Raw genomic sequence first — 23,168 nt, forward strand, 5'->3', positions numbered from 1 at the left:
AAGTTTATTCATAAGGTTCTAGGTTAGTCGCAGTGAAGTAGACAAAAGAAATATTACTTCCATTTTTAATGAAAATACAATCTGTCTAACATGGATTAAATTTGATTTTGACAATGTCAAGTCAGTTAATAAAAGCACTTTACCATTCATAACATTTTTGTTTACAAAGCCCTGCAAGTCAGTGAGGATTGTTACTTTTGTAGTTGTAGCTTTTGATAACACCACAATATTATAAAAATAAAGCAAAAATATAATTTTACTCACAATCCCAGTGCACTAAACATCTGTTTTTCCTTCCCAAGACTTTTTCATTGGATACCTAATTTTTAGTTATAGGACGATGGATACACTAACATCTTCCCATGCCACATAGTAGCTGCCATGATTCCTATTTTACAGAAGAGGAAACAGGTTTAGAAACGGCAGAGGCAAGGGCAAGGGCAGGAATTTAATCCAGACCACTTAACATCATTTAAGGCTCATTAGTACCCCAGTAACAGGAGGTAAACCATTTTTTAAAGAGTAGAATAGGAGTGATGGGAAAGCTTGCTCGGATTCCTAGTGGAGGCTGTTATCGGGACTCATTCCACTACCTTTACTGCGGCATTGGACTTTTCCTTTCCTCTTTTTTATAATTTTATTTATTTATTTATTTGTCCCCCAAAGCCCGAGTAGATAGTTGTATGTCATAGTTGCTCATCCTTCTAGTTGCTGTATGTGAGAGGCGGCCTCAGCATGGCCGGAGAAGCCCTACCTCCGTGAGCGCCTGGGACTGATTCCTGGCTGCCAGCAGCGGAGCGGAGCTGAACCTGGGCACTTAACCGCTAAGCCACAGGCCGGTCCCCCTTTCCCCTTCCCTCTTCTCCTGTCTTGACCTGATCCTCCCACCCTTCTGCCCAAGGGTAGATCACACCTTCCTTATTTTAAAATCTTCTGCACGTCATAGGATCATTAACATTCAATGAATATTTATTGAGCATCGACCATAACACATGCCAAACAATGTCCTAGGTGCCAGCAAAACAATAGAGAGCTTACATGAATCCTGAATCACACAAATCGCATTTACTTTTTTTTTTTTTTTGGCTTCTCCTGAGAATCTTAGCTTTTGAGTAAACGCCACAATTCCCACTCCTTTAGCCCATGTTTGAGTCTCAACCACATAACACAGTGCAGCTCTGAGCCATCCAGAAGCTCCTATTCCACGACCCAGGCCAACTGAACCTAAACTCCAACTGGAAATTACCGGAAGAGGAATAAAGACCAGAACCGGCATTTCCAGAGTGTTCCTTAGAACCAACTTCCGCCCACCCAGCACAAACGTAAAGAGACATCCGTACGTGAGGTCTTCGTCAAAACTCAGAGAAGGCGTCCTACATCCGCTTTCCCAGAGAGACACTTCATTTTGTTTATCTTAGGGGCCGAGATTTTTTTAAAAGTGAGTGGGCGGAAAAAACCGGTTGTTATGACAACCAAAAATGTCTGGAAAACTCAGCCAATCATCGTGCGGGAATGCCTCCTGATTAGCCAATAGGAAGGCGCGCTGTACGTAGGGCCGCCCAATGGGGGCGCGTGCGGCGCGGTATTTGAATCCTGGAATAAGGCGACATTGCTAAGATCGCCAGCGGTGCGGTCTCGGAGCGCAGACCTAACGACGCCGCGGGAGCTTGTGCCCTCCAGCTTCAGTCCTCGTCCCTCGCAGGGCCCGGCTGGCACTCTTGCCTGCCCCGTCCCTCATGGCGCTGCTCCGACGCCCGACGGTGAGTGGGCCCGGCGACCCCCTACGTCGGCAGGGGCTTCAGCCCCGCAGCCCCTTCAGCCGCCTCTCGCTTCTCTCTCTTTGGCTCAGAGCTTTTCGGTCCCAACCGGCGCTGCTTTCCCTTTCTTCTGGGCTTCCTGCTTCCCCCGCGGCCCGGGGCCTGCGGCCTGTCCTCTCTGGCCGGCCTCTCCCCCCAACAGTTCCGCTCTCTGTTCCCCGCTCCCTCTCTGGCCCGTCCCTGCCCTGGGGGTTGGGGCGGGGGGTAGTGTGGGAATGCGCCTCGGAGGTGGCGTTTGTCAATTGAGCCTCCCGAGCACTGGGCCTGGTACTCAGCGAGCGATCCCCGAGTAACCTATGTAAATACAGGTTCTTCGGCTTTCCTTCCTCTGTTCTCAAACTCCTTGCCAGCAAAGGGATCCGTGGTGGGGATGGGGAGGAGAAGGACTGGAAGAAATTCGTAGACAGTAGAGTGTTCTGAATGTTTGATCAGGCAACAGCCATGGCTGTTTTTCAGATTTTTCACATTCTGCTTTGTATGAGTTTCCCATTTATTTCTGCACGTGAAGTCTTCCAGCCTAAGTTCACTAGTGTATGGGTTTGTTCCTTTAAAAAATTTTATTTCTTTACTCAGATGTAATAGAGATTTTGCATATAATTTGGAGCAATATGGCAGACTGAGAGACAAGGGTCCAAATTCATTTATTTCATCTTTGCAAAAATCAAAGTGTTAATGGTGTTTTGGATTTTTCTTTTTTTGTGGGCTTGAATTGTACCTGGATCTACTATTCCTTTGCTGAAAAAGAGGGGGCCCTGACACAGCTGAGTTCCATCTTCCTGGCTATAGCCTAGTTAAAAGCTGCCAATTTTCTCTTCCAGATGGATTTAAACTTAGAGTACCAGGCTTCAACGCATAAGAATTAAACTTTCAAATACTTATTAAAATTGGCAATTACTGCTGGAAAAATTGAGTGGTGTGACTTTTGAGAATCTTAATAAGTTGAGTACATTCAGTATTTGATTCCTATCCTTTTGCGGATCTAAGTGGAACTGACAAGTAATTTATCTCTAATCTATCCCATAAAGTTCTTTCATAGTCAAATTCTTTCTATTCAGGGAAGGCTTGAGTTTCCCTACCCCTCTGTCTATCCTGGTAAGTCCATTCAAACCCCCTGTTGGGAGATTTTTTTAGGATTAGGACCTCCAATTCTTGGGGATAGGACATGCTGGTTTTTTCTCATGAAATGTTTATCACTTTTATAATAAAATAAACTTTTCTGTATGAATTTCTTTTCCTAGCAAGTTTTGTTTCTAAGCACATTCTGCTAAAGCAGTTAAGGTCAACTATTGATTTTTATTCATGCAATTCCAACTTTCTCTGAATTTGAGAGTAAAACTATTTTACCCACAAAAACGGTTTCTCTTCTAAGTATTCTTAATATAAGAGAGTCCATGCTATGGTAACCTCATTTTAAAGGGCTGTATCTCTAAAGATCATGTCTACAGGAGCACCTCTTATTTCTAGAGTGGCATAAGAATCAAAGCTAGTTTAGGTTTTAAAGGTGAATGAGTGATTTGCCTAATTTAGAGTAATGTTATCAATCACAGATAGCATTTTTAGACTTCCTAAAATGTACCTTTTCCCTCTGGCAAATAGATCTCAGCATATTCACCTTTCCCTAATCAATTCTAAATTTGGGCATCTGAGATTAGCAAAGTATTGTAAATTGTCTCTTCATTAATTTGTTTTTTTTTTAGGTGTCCACTGATTTGGAGAATATTGACACAGGAGTTAATTCTAAAGCTAAGAGTCATGTGACTATCAGGCGGGCAGTTTTAGAAGAAATTGGAAATAGAGTTACAACCAGAGCCACACAAGTAGCTAAGGTAACAAGCATGAGGACTGGAGTTGTGCACCCTGGGCTGATTTTGTATAGCACTGAGGGTCTGCTCCGGCTGTCTTGCCCTATTCACATTTCTTTTTCCTTGTAGAAAGCTCAGAACACCAAAGTACCTGTTCAACCCACCAAAGCAACAAATGCCAACAAGCAATTGAAACCTACTGCTTCTGTGAAACCAGTGCAGATGGAAATATTGGCTCCAAAGGTAGGAAGTTCTGAATTTATAAACATACTTAAGGAAATAGCCTGTTTTTGGCTGGACTGCAAGGGTGCCTTTATCATCGCTGCAACTTTTGAAGAACATTCGTAGCTAGAGCTTTCCTTTAAACAACAGTGTAGAAAATGAACATACACATCTTTATAGTGATGGTCCCTAAATATAATGTTATGATCTTGAATAACAAAGATCAAAGAAAATTACCTTAATTCTCAAATAAATGTAGTGATCTCAGAGTGAAATTTGGTAGGTTTTATTAAAATAATCCACTGTAAGAATGAACTTGGCCGTGAAGGCTGTGGAAGCCCTCAGTTCTGAGACCCACACTCATGAAAGAACAAGGTAATGCCAGAATTCTGTGTTGATAAATTGTAGTCTCTGTGACTGGTTAGCTCAACTGGAGTTAGAACGCTAATGGATCCATTGCCCTGTTCACCTTCCACCATGTTCAAGTTCATGCATGCTCTCATTCATAGATTAGATACATTCCTGTAATTACTATGAGACAGGCACTGTTGTAGGTGCTGAGAATACAACAATAACTCCTTCACTCTTTCTAGCTCGAAAAGTATATATATATTATTGTATGTTTGAAATCTTTCAAAGTAAAACATTGGATATATTTGAGAAATATATATATTGAGCACTTACTATACATATCCAATTATATTAAGGGTGATAGAGACATTTTGCCTTGAGGAGACTTATCTAGAAGGGGCGTATGTACCTGAAAATTAAATTAGTAATCCTAGGGAATGCCCTGGCAATGGATGACCGAATGTCAAATGACTGGGCTAGATGGAAGGGCTGTCCTTCAGAAAGTACATCTAAAGGAGGGAGAGAACACTGAGGGATGGAGCAGTCAGGGGAAACTTCATAGAATAAGTGGGATTTGTAAGGATAGGGAGAAGCTGATAGAAAAGAGCACCTTTTTATTTATTTATTTATTTATTTTTTCCCCAAAGCCCCAGTAGATAGTTGTATGTCACAGCTGCACATCCTTCTAGTTGCTGTATGTGGGGCGCGGCCTCAGCATGGCCGGAGAAGCGGTGTGTCAGTGCGCGCCCGGGATCCGAACCCGGGCCGCCAGCAGCGGAGCACGCGCACTTAACCGCTAAGCCACGGGGCAGGCCCAAAAAGAGCACCTTTTTTGAGAACAAAGCGGCAACGGGAATCAAGGCACCAAAGTGGAAATAGGCTTATAATCATGTCCTTTGGGCCAGGAATCAGCAAGCCTAAATTGGGTCAGAAGGCTTGTGTGAGGAAGCAGAAGATAAAAGCTAGGAAGAAGGTTGCAGTTGGATTTGAAAGCTTTGGAATTTGGATTTTATCTTGTTGGGCAGTGAGGCACCTGTGAAAAGTTTTGAGGAGGCAAGAAGTGATGAAAGCAGTGTAGGGTGGCCATGGAAGGGACATAAATTAGGAGGTATTGCAGTTGTCTGAGCAAGAGCTGATGAAGGGCTTAAACTAGCCCAGATCTCCCCTAACTGCTCACCCATATACCAGTGTATATATGGGTGCTAAGAAACAACATCGAATGTGTTAGGATGTGCCAAAACTCCCTTCAGGGACATCATCCTGTATTTAGAAGGAACTCTTTGGATATGTTGCTTGGTGTGAAGGAGTGAGACCCTTAAGTATTTGAATATTTAAGAAACCATTTATGGAATAAATTAATAAAAAATAGGCAAGTCAGGAGAGGGAAGTAGCTTTGGGGAAGGTGTCTCCTTTGGCTTTAGATTTGTTGAGATAACAGAGAGACAGCCACCTGGAAATGTAGTTGGAAATGTGCCAGCAACATCTGAAGGAGAGGGTCAGACTTGTGAGCCTTCTACTTACAGGTGATGGTTGCAAGCATGTTGCTGTTTATAAGACAGGAGAAAAAAGGTTCAGATCAAGAATCAAGGTCAGAACAAATAGTCACATTGACCTTCCTTTAATAGGCATCTCCTGGGAGATTTCTAGTGACCTCCTCAATGCCAAACCCAAAGCAGCCTTTCAGACCTGATCTCTTGACCATTGTGCAGCAACTCATGGATGACTCTTTGAGTGGGTTCCTCCCACGTTTCAGAAGGGCAATTTGGCAGTATATTACAAATGGTTATTCTCCATATCCAGAAAGTCTCTTTTTAAAATTTTTCCTAAGAAAATGATCAGAGGAACAGTTGAGGAGTTTTAAATAGTGCTATAATGAGTATCTCTTATATAACAGAGAAATATTCTATATTAGGAGATCCGTTAAATCCATTTAATGAAGTACTATGCAACCATAAATATCATGTTTTAGTAGAATATTTAAAGATATCAAAGTGCACATTAGTGGAAAAATCAGATTATAACACAATATAATGTGGTGCAACCACAGATTTTCTTTTTAAAAGTGTTCATTTATATATAAAATACTGATGGTAGTTATTTTTGAGTATTATGTTGAGCTTAAAATTGATTTTCATTTTCTTCCTTAAAATTTTCAGACTTTTCACCATAAGTACATATTACTGTTCAAATCAGAGAAGAAGATAAAGGCAAATTTTAAAAAAAAAAAGCAACCAAAAAATTTATGAACAAAACAAAAGAGAAATGTCTTCCTGTGACCTCCACAACTCCACTCTTTCTGGGTTCCCTTTACTCCACATCTCCTTGGCTGACTCTTTTTTCTCTAGCTTCCTGACAAAATTGAGGCCACTGTTGTTTCAGATAAAGAATTATGGTCCCGTAGCTCAGTTCATATAAAAATCACTTCTGTGGTTGAAAGTGCTTCTCGTTTTAGAAGACATCAAGGATTAATGAACAATAATTATTTCCAATTCAAATACACTTTTCTCTGAGCAGCCTAGTACAGAAGAGACCACTACGTCCATAATTCAGGGGAAGCCCCACCTCCTGGCAGCTGAGCCCCTCGGCTTGCCTGTCTCTGGTCAGCCCTCTGGCCTTTACTTCATCATCTTCTCTATCTCCAGAGTCATGGCTTCTCCTTTAAGCCAATCCCTGGAGGTGTGGAAATGCCAGTTGAGCACAGGGTTTCTAGCAGCAGGAAGCCCTGCAAAGCTTATAACATAAGCCATGTGTTCATGAAGGCAGATGTTCGCAGACTTCTAAACGAATCTCTGCTCTCCTTGCAAAAGTGGAGGGCAGATGTGTGCCTTTGTAGCAGATAAAGCAACTGAATCGCAGAGGGCCCTGACTGAGACCTTGAAAGGGTATCTACAACAGGTATTCACAGAAGCTTACTATCCTGCAGTATTGGAGAAAACAGTGTTTTTTGTTGACTAATGAGGCTTTGGCAAACACCGAGCAATTTGAAAGGAAGGAGAAGGTTTTTTACTAGCCCCTTGTTTGCTCGACACTGGGGAAACAAGTGGAATGAACCACCTTCTCTGTCCTCAGGTAGCTCCCGATCAAGTCAGGGATGGAAGGAGTAAAAGGATGCATTATAATCACCGTGACAGAGATAGGGGCAAGCTTAGGAGATGTCCTGGGGCTCACAGGTGGAAATTCGAATGAGGTTTTAGATTTACAGATTCGATTTAAACACTAAATTCAGTGATAGTCATTATTCAAGTATAAGGATGTTTTATAGCCTAACTTTTCCTAATAGAAAAACTATATATAAAAGAGAACTAAGCACAAGTGTCACATTAAAAAAAAAAAGAGTGCCTTTTATTTCTAATTACACAAGAAACATAGTCATAAAAAAGCAAAACAATGCAGAAATACATAGAGTACATAGAGTAAAAGGTCAGTTCATTTTTACTACTCTTCTTACCCCCCAAATTCTGTTCCATTGCATTCCCTGAAGCTCATCACAGTAACTGATTTTTGCCTTTCTGCAATTGTGTGTGCCTTTGTGTGCATGAGTACACACTTAACTGCTACAAATCATGAACTAGCTGGTTGGAATCAACCATTTTTCTCCAAGTCCTTCCTTATTGCGCTTCATTGACATTGTTTATCTATCATAAATTTAGTAAATAAAGGAACTCTGTGTTTCACCACAACTTGTGTAAATACCTATATATTTGCATATTAATCTTCATCTATTCCCTCGACAGACCCAACTCAGTAAATGTTAGCACTAGGAGAACTTCAGGAGCCTTTACTCAACTCTACCCAGCTCCTTACCAAACAGGAGCTTTTCAAGTTCAGCAAAATCTCACATCTTTATTGTTTCTGATATGGCTATTCACTTGTCTCTGACAACCCACAGATGTCATTCATTAATCTAATTTGAAGGTGTTCATTCTCAGACCACTTTTGTCATTAAGAAGTTTGTGATGTTAACTAGCTGATATAGTCTTTTAACTTTGCATGCAACAGGCACTGCATAGAGGATTGCACAGCTGGCCCACGGGGCTTAGGGTACTACCTGCACAGATGAGTGGGATCTTAGAAAGGATTTTAGAATAATTAAATTATGTTAAAAGCATTCCTTTTGGACTCCAAGAAATTCTAAATTAAGGGCCAGAGCAATTATCCTTGTCTCATCCTGGTGGCTTTTGGATATGGCTAAACTCAGGTGTATTTCTGAGTAGACACGGGTAAACGCTGCAAGCTGCTAAGGCAGCACGTGAAGCACATGATGATAACCTCAGCCCCCTTAAACCAGGCTTCCTGGTACTGACTGCCCTTCCCGGGGAGAGCAATGATGCTTATCCTCGAAAAAGGTAACCTTACACTGAAGCTACACATGCTTGCTAAAATGCACGTCTGATTCTAGTCACTCTTGCTCAATTCCTTGAGTGTGTTCACTTACCTTTGGATAAAATCTAAACTCCTTAGCCAGGCTCTTGCTCCCCTTTCCAGCCCATCTTCTCACATGCCACTTCCCACCATCCCAAATCAAAGTGCAGTTCGCAGACTTGCCCGTATTTCTTGGCTCCGCCTGGACTTTGTACTTGTGTACCTTTTGCCTACTCATTTTCCTTGAGGTCCTGCCCTCCCTGGTAACCTTGTCTAGGTTTCTCCCTGGTACCTCAAGTAGCTCCTCTCATTCGTTCTAGCCCCTTGAGGTTCTTAAATTCTTGCATAAATGGCATGCATACCTGCATACCTCTTACTCACCTGGCCCTTCCTCAGTGTAAGACCTTTGATTAAGAAGGAAGGGTATGTTTTGAAGTACTATGTATATTTTGTTGTTGTTGTTATTATTTAATCCTTCTCTAAGACTGGAAACTATAATCATTGAAGTTTAATGTAAATTAAAATTGTTTATTATACAGTCTTCTCTTTCCTTGTATATTTTATTACTTTAGTACATATTCTTTATAGCCTAACAGTCCTGTTAGGTTTTACTTTGAGAAGTATTTCTCATTCTTTTAAAAACTAATGGTTTATTTATTTATTTTTTTGTGAGGAGATCAGCCCTGTGCTAACATCTGCCAATCCTCCTCTTTTTTTGCTGAGGAAAACTGGCCCTGGGCTAACATCCGTGCCCATCTTCCTCCACTTTATATGGGATGCTGCCACAGCATGGCTTGACAAGCGGTGCATCAGTGAGCACCTGGGATCCGAACCGGTGAACCCCGGGCCGCCGCAGCGGAGCACGTGCACTTAACCGCTTGCGCCACTGGGCCGGCCCCACTAATGGTTTATTTATACTTCATTATTAAACACTTGTTTTAACTGACTTTATAAATTTTTAATTTGTGTGATTTTTATAAATAATCACCCAGTCAGCATAAGAAAATAAAATACTGAGTATATGCTTGCTCAGTCTTTGCTTCCTCCTCCTATTTTACTCATAGGTTGGAATGTGCTTTTCTGCTTTTCAGTTGCCAATCAGTTTCTCAATTTAGAATAAATTAGTTGACAGGGAGAAAACATTACACTTGCAGAAGAGGCTACTGCTGAAATGAACCGTCAGCTCTGGGAAACTCTGAATCCAGTGTCTAAGTTTCTTTCACTCAATAGATATTTATTGAGCACCTACTATGTGTCAGGGATGATACAGGTATTGGAGATACCTTAGTGGACAAAATTAACTTAAAAAAATGTAAGCTTATAGAGCTTTCATTCTAGCAGAGGTAGACAAAGAATAATGCACGTCATACATAAGTAAACTCTATAATCGATTAGAAGGTTATAGGTTCTGTGGGGAGAAAACACAGTAAGAGAGATGAAACTTACGTGTAGGGGGAATAGGAGCAGATGGTAATTTTAAATAGGAATCAGGATAGACCTCATTGAGAAGGTAATGTGTAAGCAAAACTTGAAGAAGGTGAGGGAATTACCCATGTGGATACAGGGACAAGAGCATTCCGGGAAGAGGGAGCCTGCTTGCAGTGAGGGAGGACCGACCAGAAGGCTGGAGTGAAGCACACCATGGGGAGAGAGGCGAGAGTCGGGTCAGTGAGGGAAGGGAGGGGGCCAGGTCCTGCAGGGCCCAAAGGCCCCTGTGAGGACTTAGGTTTTCACGTGGAGTGAAATTAGAGAGTTCAACAGAACAGTATATCTCTGAAACCTTCATCTACTATATCTTGAATTTATTCACCTCTTACTCTGAAATTTATTTGTTTTGGCTTTAACATATTTCAAAATGCATACGATACTTTTAAACCGGTTGGCTCTGCATGTATTTGTGGCTAAGCCTCCTCCTAGGATAGTAATACATGCGCTTTAATTTATTGATGTAGGGTCCTTCTCCCACACTGGAGGATGTCTCCATGAAGGAAGAGAACCTGTGCCAAGCTTTCTCTGATGCCCTACTCTGCAAAATCGAGGATATTGACAATGAAGATTGGGAGAACCCTCAGCTCTGCAGCGACTACGTTAAGGATATCTACCAGTACCTGCGGCAGCTTGAGGTGGGTGGGCCTTTGTGTTTCGGTTGTACAAGCAATGTGGGATTGACCTCACAGCTGGGACAGAAATGAGGTCAGCTTTTTAAACTTTTAATTCCACCAACAGGTTCTGCAATCCATAAATCCACATTTCTTAGATGGAAGAGATATAAACGGACGTATGCGTGCCATCCTGGTGGATTGGCTGGTGCAAGTCCACTCCAAGTTTAGGCTGTTGCAGGAAACTCTGTACATGTGCATTGCCATTATGGATCGGTTTTTACAGGTAAGTGTGGCTTCAGGGACTTTGTACCAGTGGCCCACTGAACATTGCGTTTATGTGTGCCAAGGTATGGTACCTCTGAAGAAAAGACCAAAAGCCAATTTATGAGAAGCCAAAGAACTTCAGGTGCTAGAAAGGGAAGTAGTCCAACTGTGTCAAACCTCTGGTGATGCTGACTAATGCTGGGCATTCCTGTTAGGTCAGCCTGCTGAAAATGCTTAGGGGAAAACTGCATTGCCACAATCGTTAATCAAAGGAAATATACCAGCAGATGGTCTGAGAGTCAATCTGAAGCCTGTGTGTCTTTGGATGCTGGTTTTCCAGGCCCTCTTGCACAATTTCCATGGTTCGGTATTCTTTGGTATGTTTCTTCATCTGAAAAATGAGTTTGGCTAGAGAACTTTACAGTTTCCAGCCAGCTGTGGTATTGAATCACTGCAGAGGAGGGAGGAGGCAGAATTGTTTTTAAAGGAGTGGGAGTAGATGTGGTGACTGTACTGAGAATGTGAGGTCTAAAGTAAAGAGGAATGTAAGAAACTAAGCTGAGATGTAAAGGTGATCATCAAAATATTTATCAACTGCTAATGCAAAAACACTGACCAGTTAGAAGAAATGCCAGACATAAACCACTAGTGTATTACCTACCAAAAGGTAGCCCTGCAGATAAGGATTTTATTTATTTAAAGTCAACATTTATGGTAGAGGTTTAGGTCAAGTACAAATTCTGCCCAAACAATACAGTAATAATTGTGTTTATAATAATGACCCCAAGATACTGCAAAATCCTAAGTAATCATAGATTCAGTGGTTCTCATACAATCCTCATTGGGGAGGAAAGCACAGCTATATTTAGATTTTCAATAATGAAAATTATTGAAGCAAGAAAAGCAAAGTCTCAGTTTTGGGGGAAAAAAAAACTGGGAAACACTTATACCCTAGACTGAGTTGTTTTCCCTGACTCTGAAAGCATCTTTGAAAGATTCTTCAGGCTGAGTAATGAGTGTACTTTGGTGAGGATTAAGGAAACGTTTGAGACACCCCCTTCCTTGTCCCAGGGCATCCATTGAATTCTTGCCCTTTTGCTTGGCATCACCTTGATTCAGACCATGTAGAGTGCCATGCTGGGGCTGCCCCTGACACTCAGGCCAGGACGATGGGGGTGGAGCAGTGACTAGGAGATGGTGTCAGGCATAATTCTTCTCTACTCAGCAACTGAGTCGTCTTGGGCTGGTGTTTGAATCTCTTCTCAGGCATTCTATTTATTTATTTTTATTTTTATTTTTATTTTTTATTTTTTTTGTGAGGAAGGTCAGCCCTGAGCTAACATTCATGCTAATCCTCCTCTTTTTGCTGAGGACGACCGGCTCTGAGCTAACATCTATTGCCAATCCTCCTCCTTTTTTTTTTTTTCCCCAAAGCCCCAGTAGATAGTTGTATGTCATAGCTGCACATCATTCTAGTTGCTATATGTGGGACAGGGCCTCAGCATGGCCAGAGAAGCGGTGCGTCGGTGCGCCCCCGGGATCCGAACCCGGGCCACCAGTAGCAGAGCACGCGCACTTAACCGCTAAGCCACGGGGGCCGGCCCGTCAGGCCATCTGTTTATAAGTGGGGAAAAAAATATGTGCTGCCTAGGAGTTTTGTGAGGATCCGATGAGATGATTATTAGAATCTTAGCACCGTGCCTGGCACATGGTGAGTACTCAGTAACAGACAGCTGCTGTGAGCAGTGGTGGTACCTGCTGCTAACATTCAGGTTTCCTGTGCCCTTAAGAGGGGTGTGGGCGAGATGACGTGTGCTTCTCTCTCTTTCTCCTACCCAGAACCTGATCCTCTTGTTAGGTATGACTTTTGACACATTCTTCTTCAATTAGGTTCAGCCAGTCTCTCGTAAGAAGCTTCAACTGGTTGGGATTACGGCTCTGCTATTGGCTTCCAAGTATGAGGAGATGTTTTCTCCAAATATTGAAGACTTCGTTTATATCACAGACAATGCTTATACCAGTTCCCAAATCCGTGAAATGGAAACTCTGATTTTGAAAGAACTGAAATTTGAGTTGGGTCGACCTTTGCCACTACATTTCTTAAGGCGGGCATCGAAAGCTGGGGAGGTAAGCGCCTCTGGTTCTGTAGGAGACTTTATTTTGCTGCTTTTTGTCTCATCCCAGAAATATTGATCCAATTATAGGAAAGCTTATGAATTTATAGGAAGCATTATTTAGATAAATCCTGATGCTTGTCTCATCTGTTCTTAAGAGAAAAGACCTCGCATTCTGTGTTTGTCATGGATAGTGGAATAGAGCGATTCCTGGGAAGGAAAAGTGACTTAAGTGGGTTTCCGTTCCTAGGCCTTCACCCAGAATGTTGCAGGAGAGGAATAAAGCTGTGCTTCTTACTGTCCCTGGCTGTTCTTTTGTAGGTTGATGTTGAACAGCACACTTTAGCCAAATATTTGATGGAGCTGACTCTCATTGACTATGACATGGTGCATTATCATCCTTCTATGGTGGCAGCGGCTGCTTCCTGCCTGTCCCAGAAGGTTCTAGGCCAAGGAAAATGGGTGAGTGTTGGGTCTAAGAAGAAATTAGTTAGGTTATATTTTAGGCTCTCTTGCTATGAAAGGCCTTATCATTTTCACAACACTATCCTTGAAGCAATTGTTAAAAGTCCAGAGGCCTAAAAGAAAGCTGCTTGGAGAGATTCAGTTGGAGACCAGGTGACTACACCACGGTACACGAACGTATTCTAGAGTTGTGAAGAATGAGGAAGGCCACTAGGAACTGATATGCTAAGATTTCGGGGACATTTTGTTAAGTAAAGCAAGCAAGTTGTCAAGCGCACGAGACAAAGCAAGGCCAAGGCCTGACTGATGTAGCCAGTAAAGATGGAACGAGCCACTTGTAGATACAAGTAGCCAAAGATGCCACCTCCCTGGGTCCTTGTCTCACACGCTGAAAAGGACAACAGCAAAACAAAAGGGGCTGGATGACTGCAATGTGAGTCACAGGATACCCTTTTGTGGACGATCCCATTCTAGACTGCCACTAAGCAGTTTTATAGTCTGTAGCTGTACTCCAAGAGCAGCAGAGCAAAAGCCTCATCAGAACCTGGGAGGAGATAAGAAATGTTCTCCTAACAGCCTCCTAGGGCAGAGGGAGGTGAGGGAGGTGCTTGGAGGCAGCCCCTCCCAAGCCTGCCAGCCCCTCATGTTCCAGGAGGATCACAAAGCATTCTGCCAAGACAGATCAGCTCTGGGTCAAGCCTTTGCCTGCTGGTCTATGTGGATACGTGCAGCATTGCCAGGGCACCATGGCGGAGCTGTTCCTCTACACAAGTGTATACAGTTTACATTGTATGTAAGCAAGAAGGGAAATAAGAGAGAGTAGATATATGTGTGTTTATGTATTTGCTAATTTTTCAAGAAATACGGGAAGAATAGACCAGAAACTAATGAAAATGGATACCTATGGGGTTGAGTGGTATCAGGGTAGAAGGTTAAGGATAGGAGCAGGACTTCTGGTTGTAACTTTTTATTAACCTGTATACAATGTAATGTTACTTTTTTGACTTTTGAACAATATTAATATTTTATGCAAATCCTAAAACGGAATTAAGCAGAAAGAAACAATGTCACTATATATCAAATTGGTAAAGAACACAGAGTGAAGAGTTAATTCAAATAACTTTTGAACACAGCATTCTGACTGTGCATCTTTAGTGGGATGTGAAGTTAGACAAAACAAAGGACCAAAAAAGGTAACAGACTTAAAGTTTACTTAGGAGATTGCTTGTTAATAGTAATCTGTTATTGTAATTCTGAAACTATTTATGTATACTGTAGGAGAAAGCAAATAAACAAGTTACTAAAGACTAAAATTTCCACTGTAAAAAGAAAGATAAAATATTGTTAACTATTAAAAGCAAAAGGAAAAACCCTATAATATTACATCTGTTTTGGAAAAATTAGTAAATGCACAATGAAAGGGCCTAGAAACAATGACAACCCAATAGCAATGAATATACCTAGTGGCACATCTTGGACACTCAATACCATTACCCACTAGGAACTAGGGCTCCTTCGAGAAATTGCTGATTCCAGAGCCGTGGCAGGGGCAGTACATGGTGAGTCTGGATCAATTTGTAGCATATAACAAGCAAATTCTCAAAGATCAAAAGGACATAGGGACTGGCTTGAGCTCTTACTGACTAAATTGTAGCATTACAAAGAAGAGTGACAGTAATAGATTATAATGCATTAAAAAAGTCCGTGAGTCCATAATGATGCGAAAGAAAGAAAAGGAAAGGAAAGGAGAAAGGAAAGAAAAGTAAAGCTCTTCTTTTCCTTTTTTTAATCAGTAGAATGCTAGCTAATCAAAGTAGAAAGAATGGTAAGAGTTAGAAATCCACTAATTTTTAACCCCCAATGTAATAATTGATTTAAGCAAGGATCATCAATTGATGCTTATATCATTAGATGAAATAATTTTGGGGAACAAGAATCACATGGTCTCAAAGTATCACCCCACCCCAGATATGTAGTAATTCTGAAGAAAAACTGTGCTTTTGTGATGGAAAGATCTGGCAGTTACCTTTAACCCAGTGATCAAGCTTGACATGACCACTGGTGGGACCACCTGACTTGACCTGCCTTCTAGTGTAGTAGGAAGTATACATTATCACCTATGTAGAATTCATGCCCCAAATGTTTGACACAAATCCAATCATCAGGAAACACTCAGATAAATCCAAAATATGGGACCTTCTAAAAGTAACTGGCCTGAATCCTTCAAAAAAGCCAACATCATTTATTTATTTATTTATTATAATTTTATTTATTTATTTATTTTTCCCCCAAAAGCCCCAGTAGATAGTTGTGTGTCATAGCTGCACATCCTTCTAGCTGCTGTATATGGGACTCGGCCTCAGCATGGCCGGAGAAGTGGTGTGTCGGTGCGCGCCCGGGATGCGAACCCTGGCCGCCAGCAGCGGAGCGCGTGCACACTCAACCACCAAGCCACAGGGCCGGCCCGTCAACATCATTTAAAGCCAAGAAAATGGGAGTTTTAAATTAAAAAAGACTAAAGACACAACAACCAAATGTACTGCATGTACCTTGATTGGACCCTAGATCTAAAAAAAAATCTATACAAGATATTTTTGGAACAATTGGAGAAATTTGAATATTGACTATATATTAGATGATATTATGGAATTGTTGGTAGTGTTTCTTATGTGATAACAGTATTGTGGCTAGGTAGGAAAATCCTTTTTGGGTGATACTTCTGAAACATTTCGAAGTGATGTGTTGGGCCAGCCCCGTGGCCTAGGGGTTAAGTTTGGCATACTCCACTTCAGCAGCCTGGGTTTGGTTCCCACGTGTGGACCTACACCACTCGTCGGCAGCCATGCTGTGGCGGCGACCCACATACAAAATAGAGGAAGACTGGCACAGATGTTAGCTCCAGGCGAATCTTTCTCAAGTAAAAAGAGGAAGATTGGCAACAGATGTTAGTTCAGGGCCAATCCTCCTCAGCAAAAAAAAAAAAAAAAAAAAGTACTGCGTCAATGTATTGTGAATATATATATATATTCACACACAATTTTTGCTGAACCATTTGAAAGTTGCAGACACCAGGAGAGAGAGACAGAGAAAGTAGCAAAATGTTAATAATTGATGAATCTACACAAAGGATATACAGATGTTCATTATATTAGTCTTTCAATTTTTCTGTAGCTTTGAAATTTTTTGAAATAAAAAGCTTGAGGCAAAAAGGCCACTGGTCCGTGAATGGTACACGGTCCTGGTACCAATGCTCATTTTAGCCAAATTACTTTGCTCTTAGACATGCTTCCTTGGGCTCTAAACCAATTAACTGTAGGTCTCCCTGTTTTCTGGGAATTGATTTAAAAATTTTGTGTTATTTCAGGCTTCACTCCTGCTTAGTTCTTTTTTTCTTTGAACTATTTTAGGATTAATATTAAATTGTGGTTTATTTTCCCAATTATATTCTGCCTATGAAAGAGATGTATCTTAGCTTTTCGAATTTTATCACAGAACTGAAATAAAGTCAGGTTACATATCTTCATATATGATAAGTCTTATTATCCATCAACAACTGGCCTTTTGCTTGAATTTTGTTCTCCAGCTGGCTAGGTCACGAGGCTGGCATAGAAGCAGTTCTGAGTGCTTTTTCTTCAGGGCTTACCTGCACAGGGCCCAACAAGAGAGTTCGGGGTAGTCTTAGTTCTTTTGGATTTGGTAGATTAGATGGCTGCCTGTGGCCTGGTTTATTTCTGAATTCTGAACCTCTTTCCCTGACTCACAGTTTGGGTATCTGGGCTCTTGAGCTCCCCACCAGCCACTGCTGGGCAGGCCTTTGATGGGGGGGACGTGTGAGATGTGCTGGGCCCAGGTCTCTGCCCTTACTGTACAGGGGGCATTCCTTTGCTGGGTTTGTTTTCACTCTGTCCCCCTTCCCATCCGCTTAGAGTGTGGGGATAGAGGTAAGCCTAGGAGCTTTACTACTTGAAGTACCCACTTCCCTGCGCAACCTTCTTAAAAAAATAATAACACGCGACCTTTGTCGCTTGCTTTAGCTGAGAGCTGTACACGGTCTTCAGTTAGTCTCAGAGCCACATCATCCTGCATTTACTGGCTGCTTTGCTGCTACCGTGGTAGTGGTCAGGGCTGTGATTGAATTTCCAGAAGATAAGAATATTCTCGTATAGCTTTTACTTAAGTTAGGTCAGCGTGTGTGAGGTGTGCTCTTCTAAAAAAGTGGAGGCTTCATCTTGCCCCTTCCCTTTGCATTGCATTCCAGAACTTAAAGCAGCAGTATTACACTGGATACACAGAGAATGAAGTGTTGGAAGTCATGCAGCATATGGCCAAAAATGTAGTGAAAGTAAATGGAAACTTAACGAAATTCATTGTAAGTACATCTTTCCTAAGCTGTGGGAAGCATTGGATTATGGGTTTTGTTTATTGAGAGTATGCGTATGTATGTGTGTGTGTTTGTGTTTTCATGTAAATATGTTGTTGACATATGTGAGAGTCTATTTTAGCACAAACTCTTTATATACAGCAGGAGAGTAGAGCATACTAATAAACCCTGAGAGCAGACTTTCTTTAAAACAAGGTAGCTAGGCTAACTATGTCCAGGCCTCATGTGGTCAGCCAGGCAGCTGTTCAACGTCTTGATCCGTGCTCGTCCCAGCACCCTGGGTGGGGCACCCAGCAAACAGGGAAGGCTGATCGGCGTGTGATCTGGGGCAGTAAGGGCCCACCTCAGAGGGTGCCGTGGAAGGCTTGGGTATTCCGGTGATATTTTTCAGGGCCTTGGTGCAGGATCTTGTGGGAGAATGACTGAAAGGCACCTGACTAGCAAGCACAGCGAAGAAGGAGGGGCAAGAAGCCCATTCAGGAAGCGTCCTGGGGGCCTGGTGTCTGTCTCCTTATGGCCCCCCTGAGAGGAGGCCCCAGCGGAGACTGGGTGCTGTCCTGTGCTTGTGTGATGCTGAATATCAGAACTCACCAAGGCTCTGGTGACAAAGAGCAAGGCTTTTGCACCGAGGGTCCTCGCAACCTGATTTGCTTCCTTCCATGTGGTTTCAGCATGATTTAGCACACCGGTGAAGCGGAATGGGTTTTCAGTCCTGAGGGTATTGTCTGGGATCTGCTAAGCACTGGTTGCCACTCACTTTTATTGCCAGAATTGCTGCCAGTCCTGGGGAAGCTGTTAGGTGCTGATGGCACTTAGGTATGATAACCAGCTCCCATCTCTCACCCCTCTGGTGGCTGATGAGAGAAAGCCTGCTCCTTGGACCTTGAATCATTTGTTCCCTCATCACCTGTGCTACCAGCTGGGCTTAATCCATTACTAGGCGTGGAAGGAAATTGTCATGCACAACACATTATGACCTCAGAGCACTTGCTGGCTTCGGTGATTCGGCATCTTCATACCGTCTGGAGATTGTGGGTCTGGCCCTTCAATACTTGTAAATTAGACTAGCAACAAGGTTATAAGGCAGTGGGGCGGGTGCTGATGTGTGCTTAATCCCAGATGACTTCTACAGGCCGTCAAGAACAAGTACGCAAGCAGCAAACTCCTGAAGATCAGCACGATTCCTCAGCTGAACTCAAAGGCCGTCCAAGAGCTGGCCTCGCCTCTGATGGGACGGTCCTAGGCTGCCAGGGCCCTCGGGGAGGAGTGCTTTGTCCGTGCACCTGGTCTTGCTGATCTGGAACGCTTGACTTTGTATATAGTCATCTGGTCTATTTCATGAAACCTTTTCTCAGACCTATTTTCTAAATGTATATTGAGGAAGAATAAAGCTATTGATTTTTCTTAAGGTATCCTGTGTGTATTTATTTGTCACTTCTCTACTGAAGACATCAGTAGAAGCTCACTTTGACTAAGTTCCTTTTGAGCTTTTATGAATAGTATGTAAATCATTGCCTTTACGGCTTTGGGAAAGCCCTTCCTACTATTTTCTCAAATGGAAAAAACTAGAACTTGGCTTCAGTGAATGCTAACCCATTCCTAAACTTCCTGAATATAAAAAGATTGATTCATTACAAAAATTTAAAATGGGAGGATAGCCTTGACAATTCCCTTTCTAGAACTATTCTTTAATTCTCATACAGGAACACCTGGCCGCTAGGGCGATAGCTGTCAGAAGTAACCCTCATAATATGTCTCTCTCAAAGGCACGGCTGAGAACAGGAATAGCAGTCCTATGGGGCTACAGCTAGAAGTAGAAAATGGGCCTGTGACATCCTGTTAAAGTTGACACTTGGAATGCGTTTTCCTGTTGTGCTGTTTCAACTACATTATGAGTTACTTTTTTTTTTTTTGGTGGGCATTTGATCACATTTAGCATTGTTTTCTAAGAGGGAATGCATTGTCTGTCTCCAACCACTAACTTAAAAACAAACCTCATAAAATAAATAAGTCTTATAGCAGCAACTTCCCAAACTATTAGTTCAACAAGATGTTAATTGGTTTTTTGAGAGAAAAGAGTCAAATACATTTGGGAAACATCACAAACTCATGTAAGATTCATAAAGTTTCTTTCTGAGAAACTTCGCGGTGAACTCATGTAAGTCAGCACGTCCCCAACCTAGAGTGTGGTGATAGCTGCCTGCAGTGAGACAGTGACGTCCTCAGGGGCCTGGTTCTGTGACTCAGCCATGGCTTGTGACTGCTCCAGAGGAGCGCCTGACTCAGCTAGGGCTGGCTTCTCACCCCCTTTCCCTGGGCAGGCCAGGGCTGCCTGACGAGTAAGTTTCGAGCATTTAGAGGAACTGGGTATCTATATGTTGAAGCCCTAGTATAAAATGTTATAAAGATCCTTGCTGAGTTAGTGAAACTTGCCCTTATGGCAGCCTTAGACTGACTGAGGTCACTTGGTAACGAAGTGAGACCACGACAGGAAGGCGTCCTGGCTCTGCAAAGCAAGGTTATTTCCCAGGGGCGCTGAAGCTCCAACAAGAAAGGATGGTTTGTAGGCATATTCCAAAGACATTTTATAGCTTCTTTATTACGTATTTTGCTTAGTTAAATATTAAATACCCTGACTCAGGAAATTCTTACTTCTAGGATGTCATTAAAAAAAGACCTTTAAGATACTTCCTTATGTGCCACAGCAGGCACACAAACTAAAGTGTTATAATAAATGTGAAATAAGCTGTAAAAGTAGAAATGATAACATCATGAACACACTGAAATTAGGAAATGAGCTGATGTAACCACAGTATTTGAAAAGCACAGACCCTGAAGCTGGGTTGCTTGGGTCTGAGTCTACTTGGCAGCTGTGTGACCTCAGTGTCTGTAAGATGGGGATAAGAGGGTCCACCTCGTAGTGGTGGTGTACTAAATATAGTACGTCGAGCCTTTAGCACGGTATCTGGAGGTGCTCGAACGTTAGCAGCTATAATTTTAAGGAGGTTGATGGTCTTGGAAAGAGACAACTTGGCTTTCCAAGATATGTTAGACACACACAGCTCTTGCTCGTCAAAGGAGTTTACACATTTACAGCTGTCGAGTCCTATTTGTGAGTTTTTTTCTTTTTTTAGGTTTTTGATTTTTGAGAGAAAGATAATGGAAGTTTAAAGGTTGACAATTAGACTGACTATCAAACTCCTTAATATTTGTGGAAGACAAAGATGAAAAGTGTGGGCCATGGGTCATCAGGGTTCAAATGATGACTCTTCTACTTAAGCACTATGTGACTTTGGGCAAGGTAGTGAACTGGACTGAGCCTTCCCATTTGCAAAGTGGAGATTTTAGACTAGGCCATACCGGTTAGAGGGGGCAGGAACAGTAGAGTAGGAGAGAAAGACATCAAGATTAGCTGGTAGGAGTAAAAGTGAGTTCCTAAATTCAGGGGGAGCTGTGGAGATTAGCTAGGCCTTGGGAGAGACACAAAACAAGGAGGGAAAGGGGCAACATTACAGAATGGCTCCCACTCTTGACCACAAAAGTGAGGGGTGCCAGGAACATGGTTGGGCTCTCCACCAGATGCGCTATGCGCACTCCACTCCTGAAATGACTCGCCCCCACCCGCCAGGGAAACCACCCAGAAAACCACCTGTAGAAGAAGTAGAGCTAGAGGCAGGGCCAGTCTCAGTCTGCCCGGCTCCGCTTGGAGGTCTGGGGAGGAGATGGAGGGAGTCACGGAGGGGAAGGATTTGGCTTATATAAGCTCTGCTCTGTGGCAAACCAGTGGAGATCGTAAGTTATATGGAGGTACAGCCATGTTGTCTCTCATTTGTTCTTGTGAGCCTCTCTGCCTGGAAGGAGCCATGGCTGAAGGAGGAGGAAGCTCTCCCTGGCACCCTGAGCAAGCTGCTCTCTGTGCAGAGACTAACTGTCCGCAGCCAGAGACTCCCAGCTCCCCTTGCAGCTGAGGCCACGTGACTACGTTCCCGCCAGTAGAGTATGAGTGGACATGGTGTGTGCACTTTGCAAGGAATCTTTTTAAAAGGAGCTGTGCTCCTCGCCCCTTTTCCACCTTCTTGGGGCTGGACTTGGTAATGGTGGTGAGTCCCGTTTGATCAGATGGCCTGAGACAACACGTTGGGGTGTGGGTGGTGTGCACTCCTATTGGTGGGGAGCAAGCTCATAACAAGGCCCTTCCCCTTTGTCCTCTCCGTGGGCGTCATCGCTTCCCCAAGCACTGTGGAAGAGAGGGCCTTTTTGCATAATGTTTCCAGAAAGCCAGTTACTCTTCCTGCTACATCCCCTATGCATTAGCACGTACCCCTTCTGGCCGTTCTCAAAATGTGTCCTAGGGACCCCTGGGGGTTCTTGAGGCCCTTTCAAGAAGTCCATGAGGTCAAAACTATTTTCATGATAATACTAGGATGTTATTTGCTTTGTTTCACACTCGCTTGTCAGTAGTGTGTGGTGGAATCTTCTAGAAGCTACATGACTTGTGATGATGTCCTCACTTTGGCAGTGTGTGGAATGTGTGTTGGTGTTTTAAATTTTTCTCAGTTTGGATTTCTGAAATGATAGATGCTGAGAGCTATAACCGACAAAAGCAGAACTACTTGGGGTCCTCAACAATACTGAAGAGTCTAAACAGGGGTCTGAGGCCAAACTGCCGTTCTCCTGCTAGTTGGACCACCTCTGTCCCAGGGTCCACCATCAAGCCTACTCTCTTGGTTCATGGTTACTTTAAACCTTTGGTTGAAGGGCTCTGTCACATCTTCACACTGCACATTCCACTGCTACACATGTGTGGTGTATATGCACATGCACACCCCTTATCCCAAACAGGATGGCACGTTCTAGAAAGCAGGGATGGCCCCTTGATCCTCTTTATTCTCCCAGGTTAAGTGACTCATGTACTAATTGCACATTTGTTTAACTCAACAGTGAACCAAACTGCAGGCCTGGCTAGACCCAGATTAGAGGAAACCCAGGTTAACGACTTGAGTCTTCTTCACCTATAAACATGAATTCTCTCACCTATTCAAGCAACAGTGGTCAAGCACCTCCTTGAGCTGGCGCTGGGTGGGGTACAAGGGTACAGGGACGCAGGCTTGCTCTGTGATCCCCACGGATGAGGGGTCTTCCTGCTGCTCATGGGGATGTTGAACTCAGTGCCTGTTTTGTCACCTAGAGCCTGAAGGGGCCCAGTTACACACAATTTAAAAATGACAATCATTAAATTAAAAGCAGCCAGGACTGACTTTTTTGCCCCAGTGAGTTTTTTTCTTTTT

At 42.8% G+C, this 23,168-nt stretch overlaps 1 protein-coding gene across 1 annotated transcript; it reads left to right on the forward strand.

Annotated features, from left to right (window-relative positions):
• The first annotated feature begins 1,590 nt into the window (after positions 1 to 1,590).
• On the forward strand, positions 1,591 to 19,292 carry CCNB2 (cyclin B2). The gene is made up of 9 exons (XM_004421636.3): positions 1,591 to 1,760; positions 3,515 to 3,643; positions 3,749 to 3,862; positions 10,507 to 10,677; positions 10,781 to 10,939; positions 12,811 to 13,047; positions 13,356 to 13,496; positions 17,758 to 17,868; positions 19,013 to 19,292. The coding sequence occupies exons 1-9, from the start codon at positions 1,737 to 1,739 to the stop codon at positions 19,121 to 19,123; spliced, it is 1,197 nt and encodes a 398-aa protein (XP_004421693.1). The 5' UTR covers positions 1,591 to 1,736; the 3' UTR covers positions 19,124 to 19,292.
• Positions 19,293 to 23,168: the final 3,876 nt, after the last annotated feature.

The sequence above is a fragment of the Ceratotherium simum genome, chromosome 3, assembly GCF_057802395.1.
Source record: "Ceratotherium simum simum isolate JZ-2026a chromosome 3, ASM5780239v1, whole genome shotgun sequence".
Taxonomy (NCBI): Eukaryota; Metazoa; Chordata; class Mammalia; order Perissodactyla; family Rhinocerotidae; genus Ceratotherium; species Ceratotherium simum.

Bases quoted from the DNA above. Each gene is read 5' to 3' on its own strand.
- CCNB2 (XM_004421636.3), top strand. From the start codon at position 1,737: ATGGCGCTGCTCCGACGCCCGACG. The intron at 1,761-3,514 runs GTGAGTGGGCCC...TTTTTTTTTTAG, and splicing joins CGCTGCTCCGACGCCCGACG to GTGTCCACTGATTTGGAGAA. The intron at 10,940-12,810 runs GTAAGTGTGGCT...TTCTTCAATTAG, and splicing joins TTATGGATCGGTTTTTACAG to GTTCAGCCAGTCTCTCGTAA.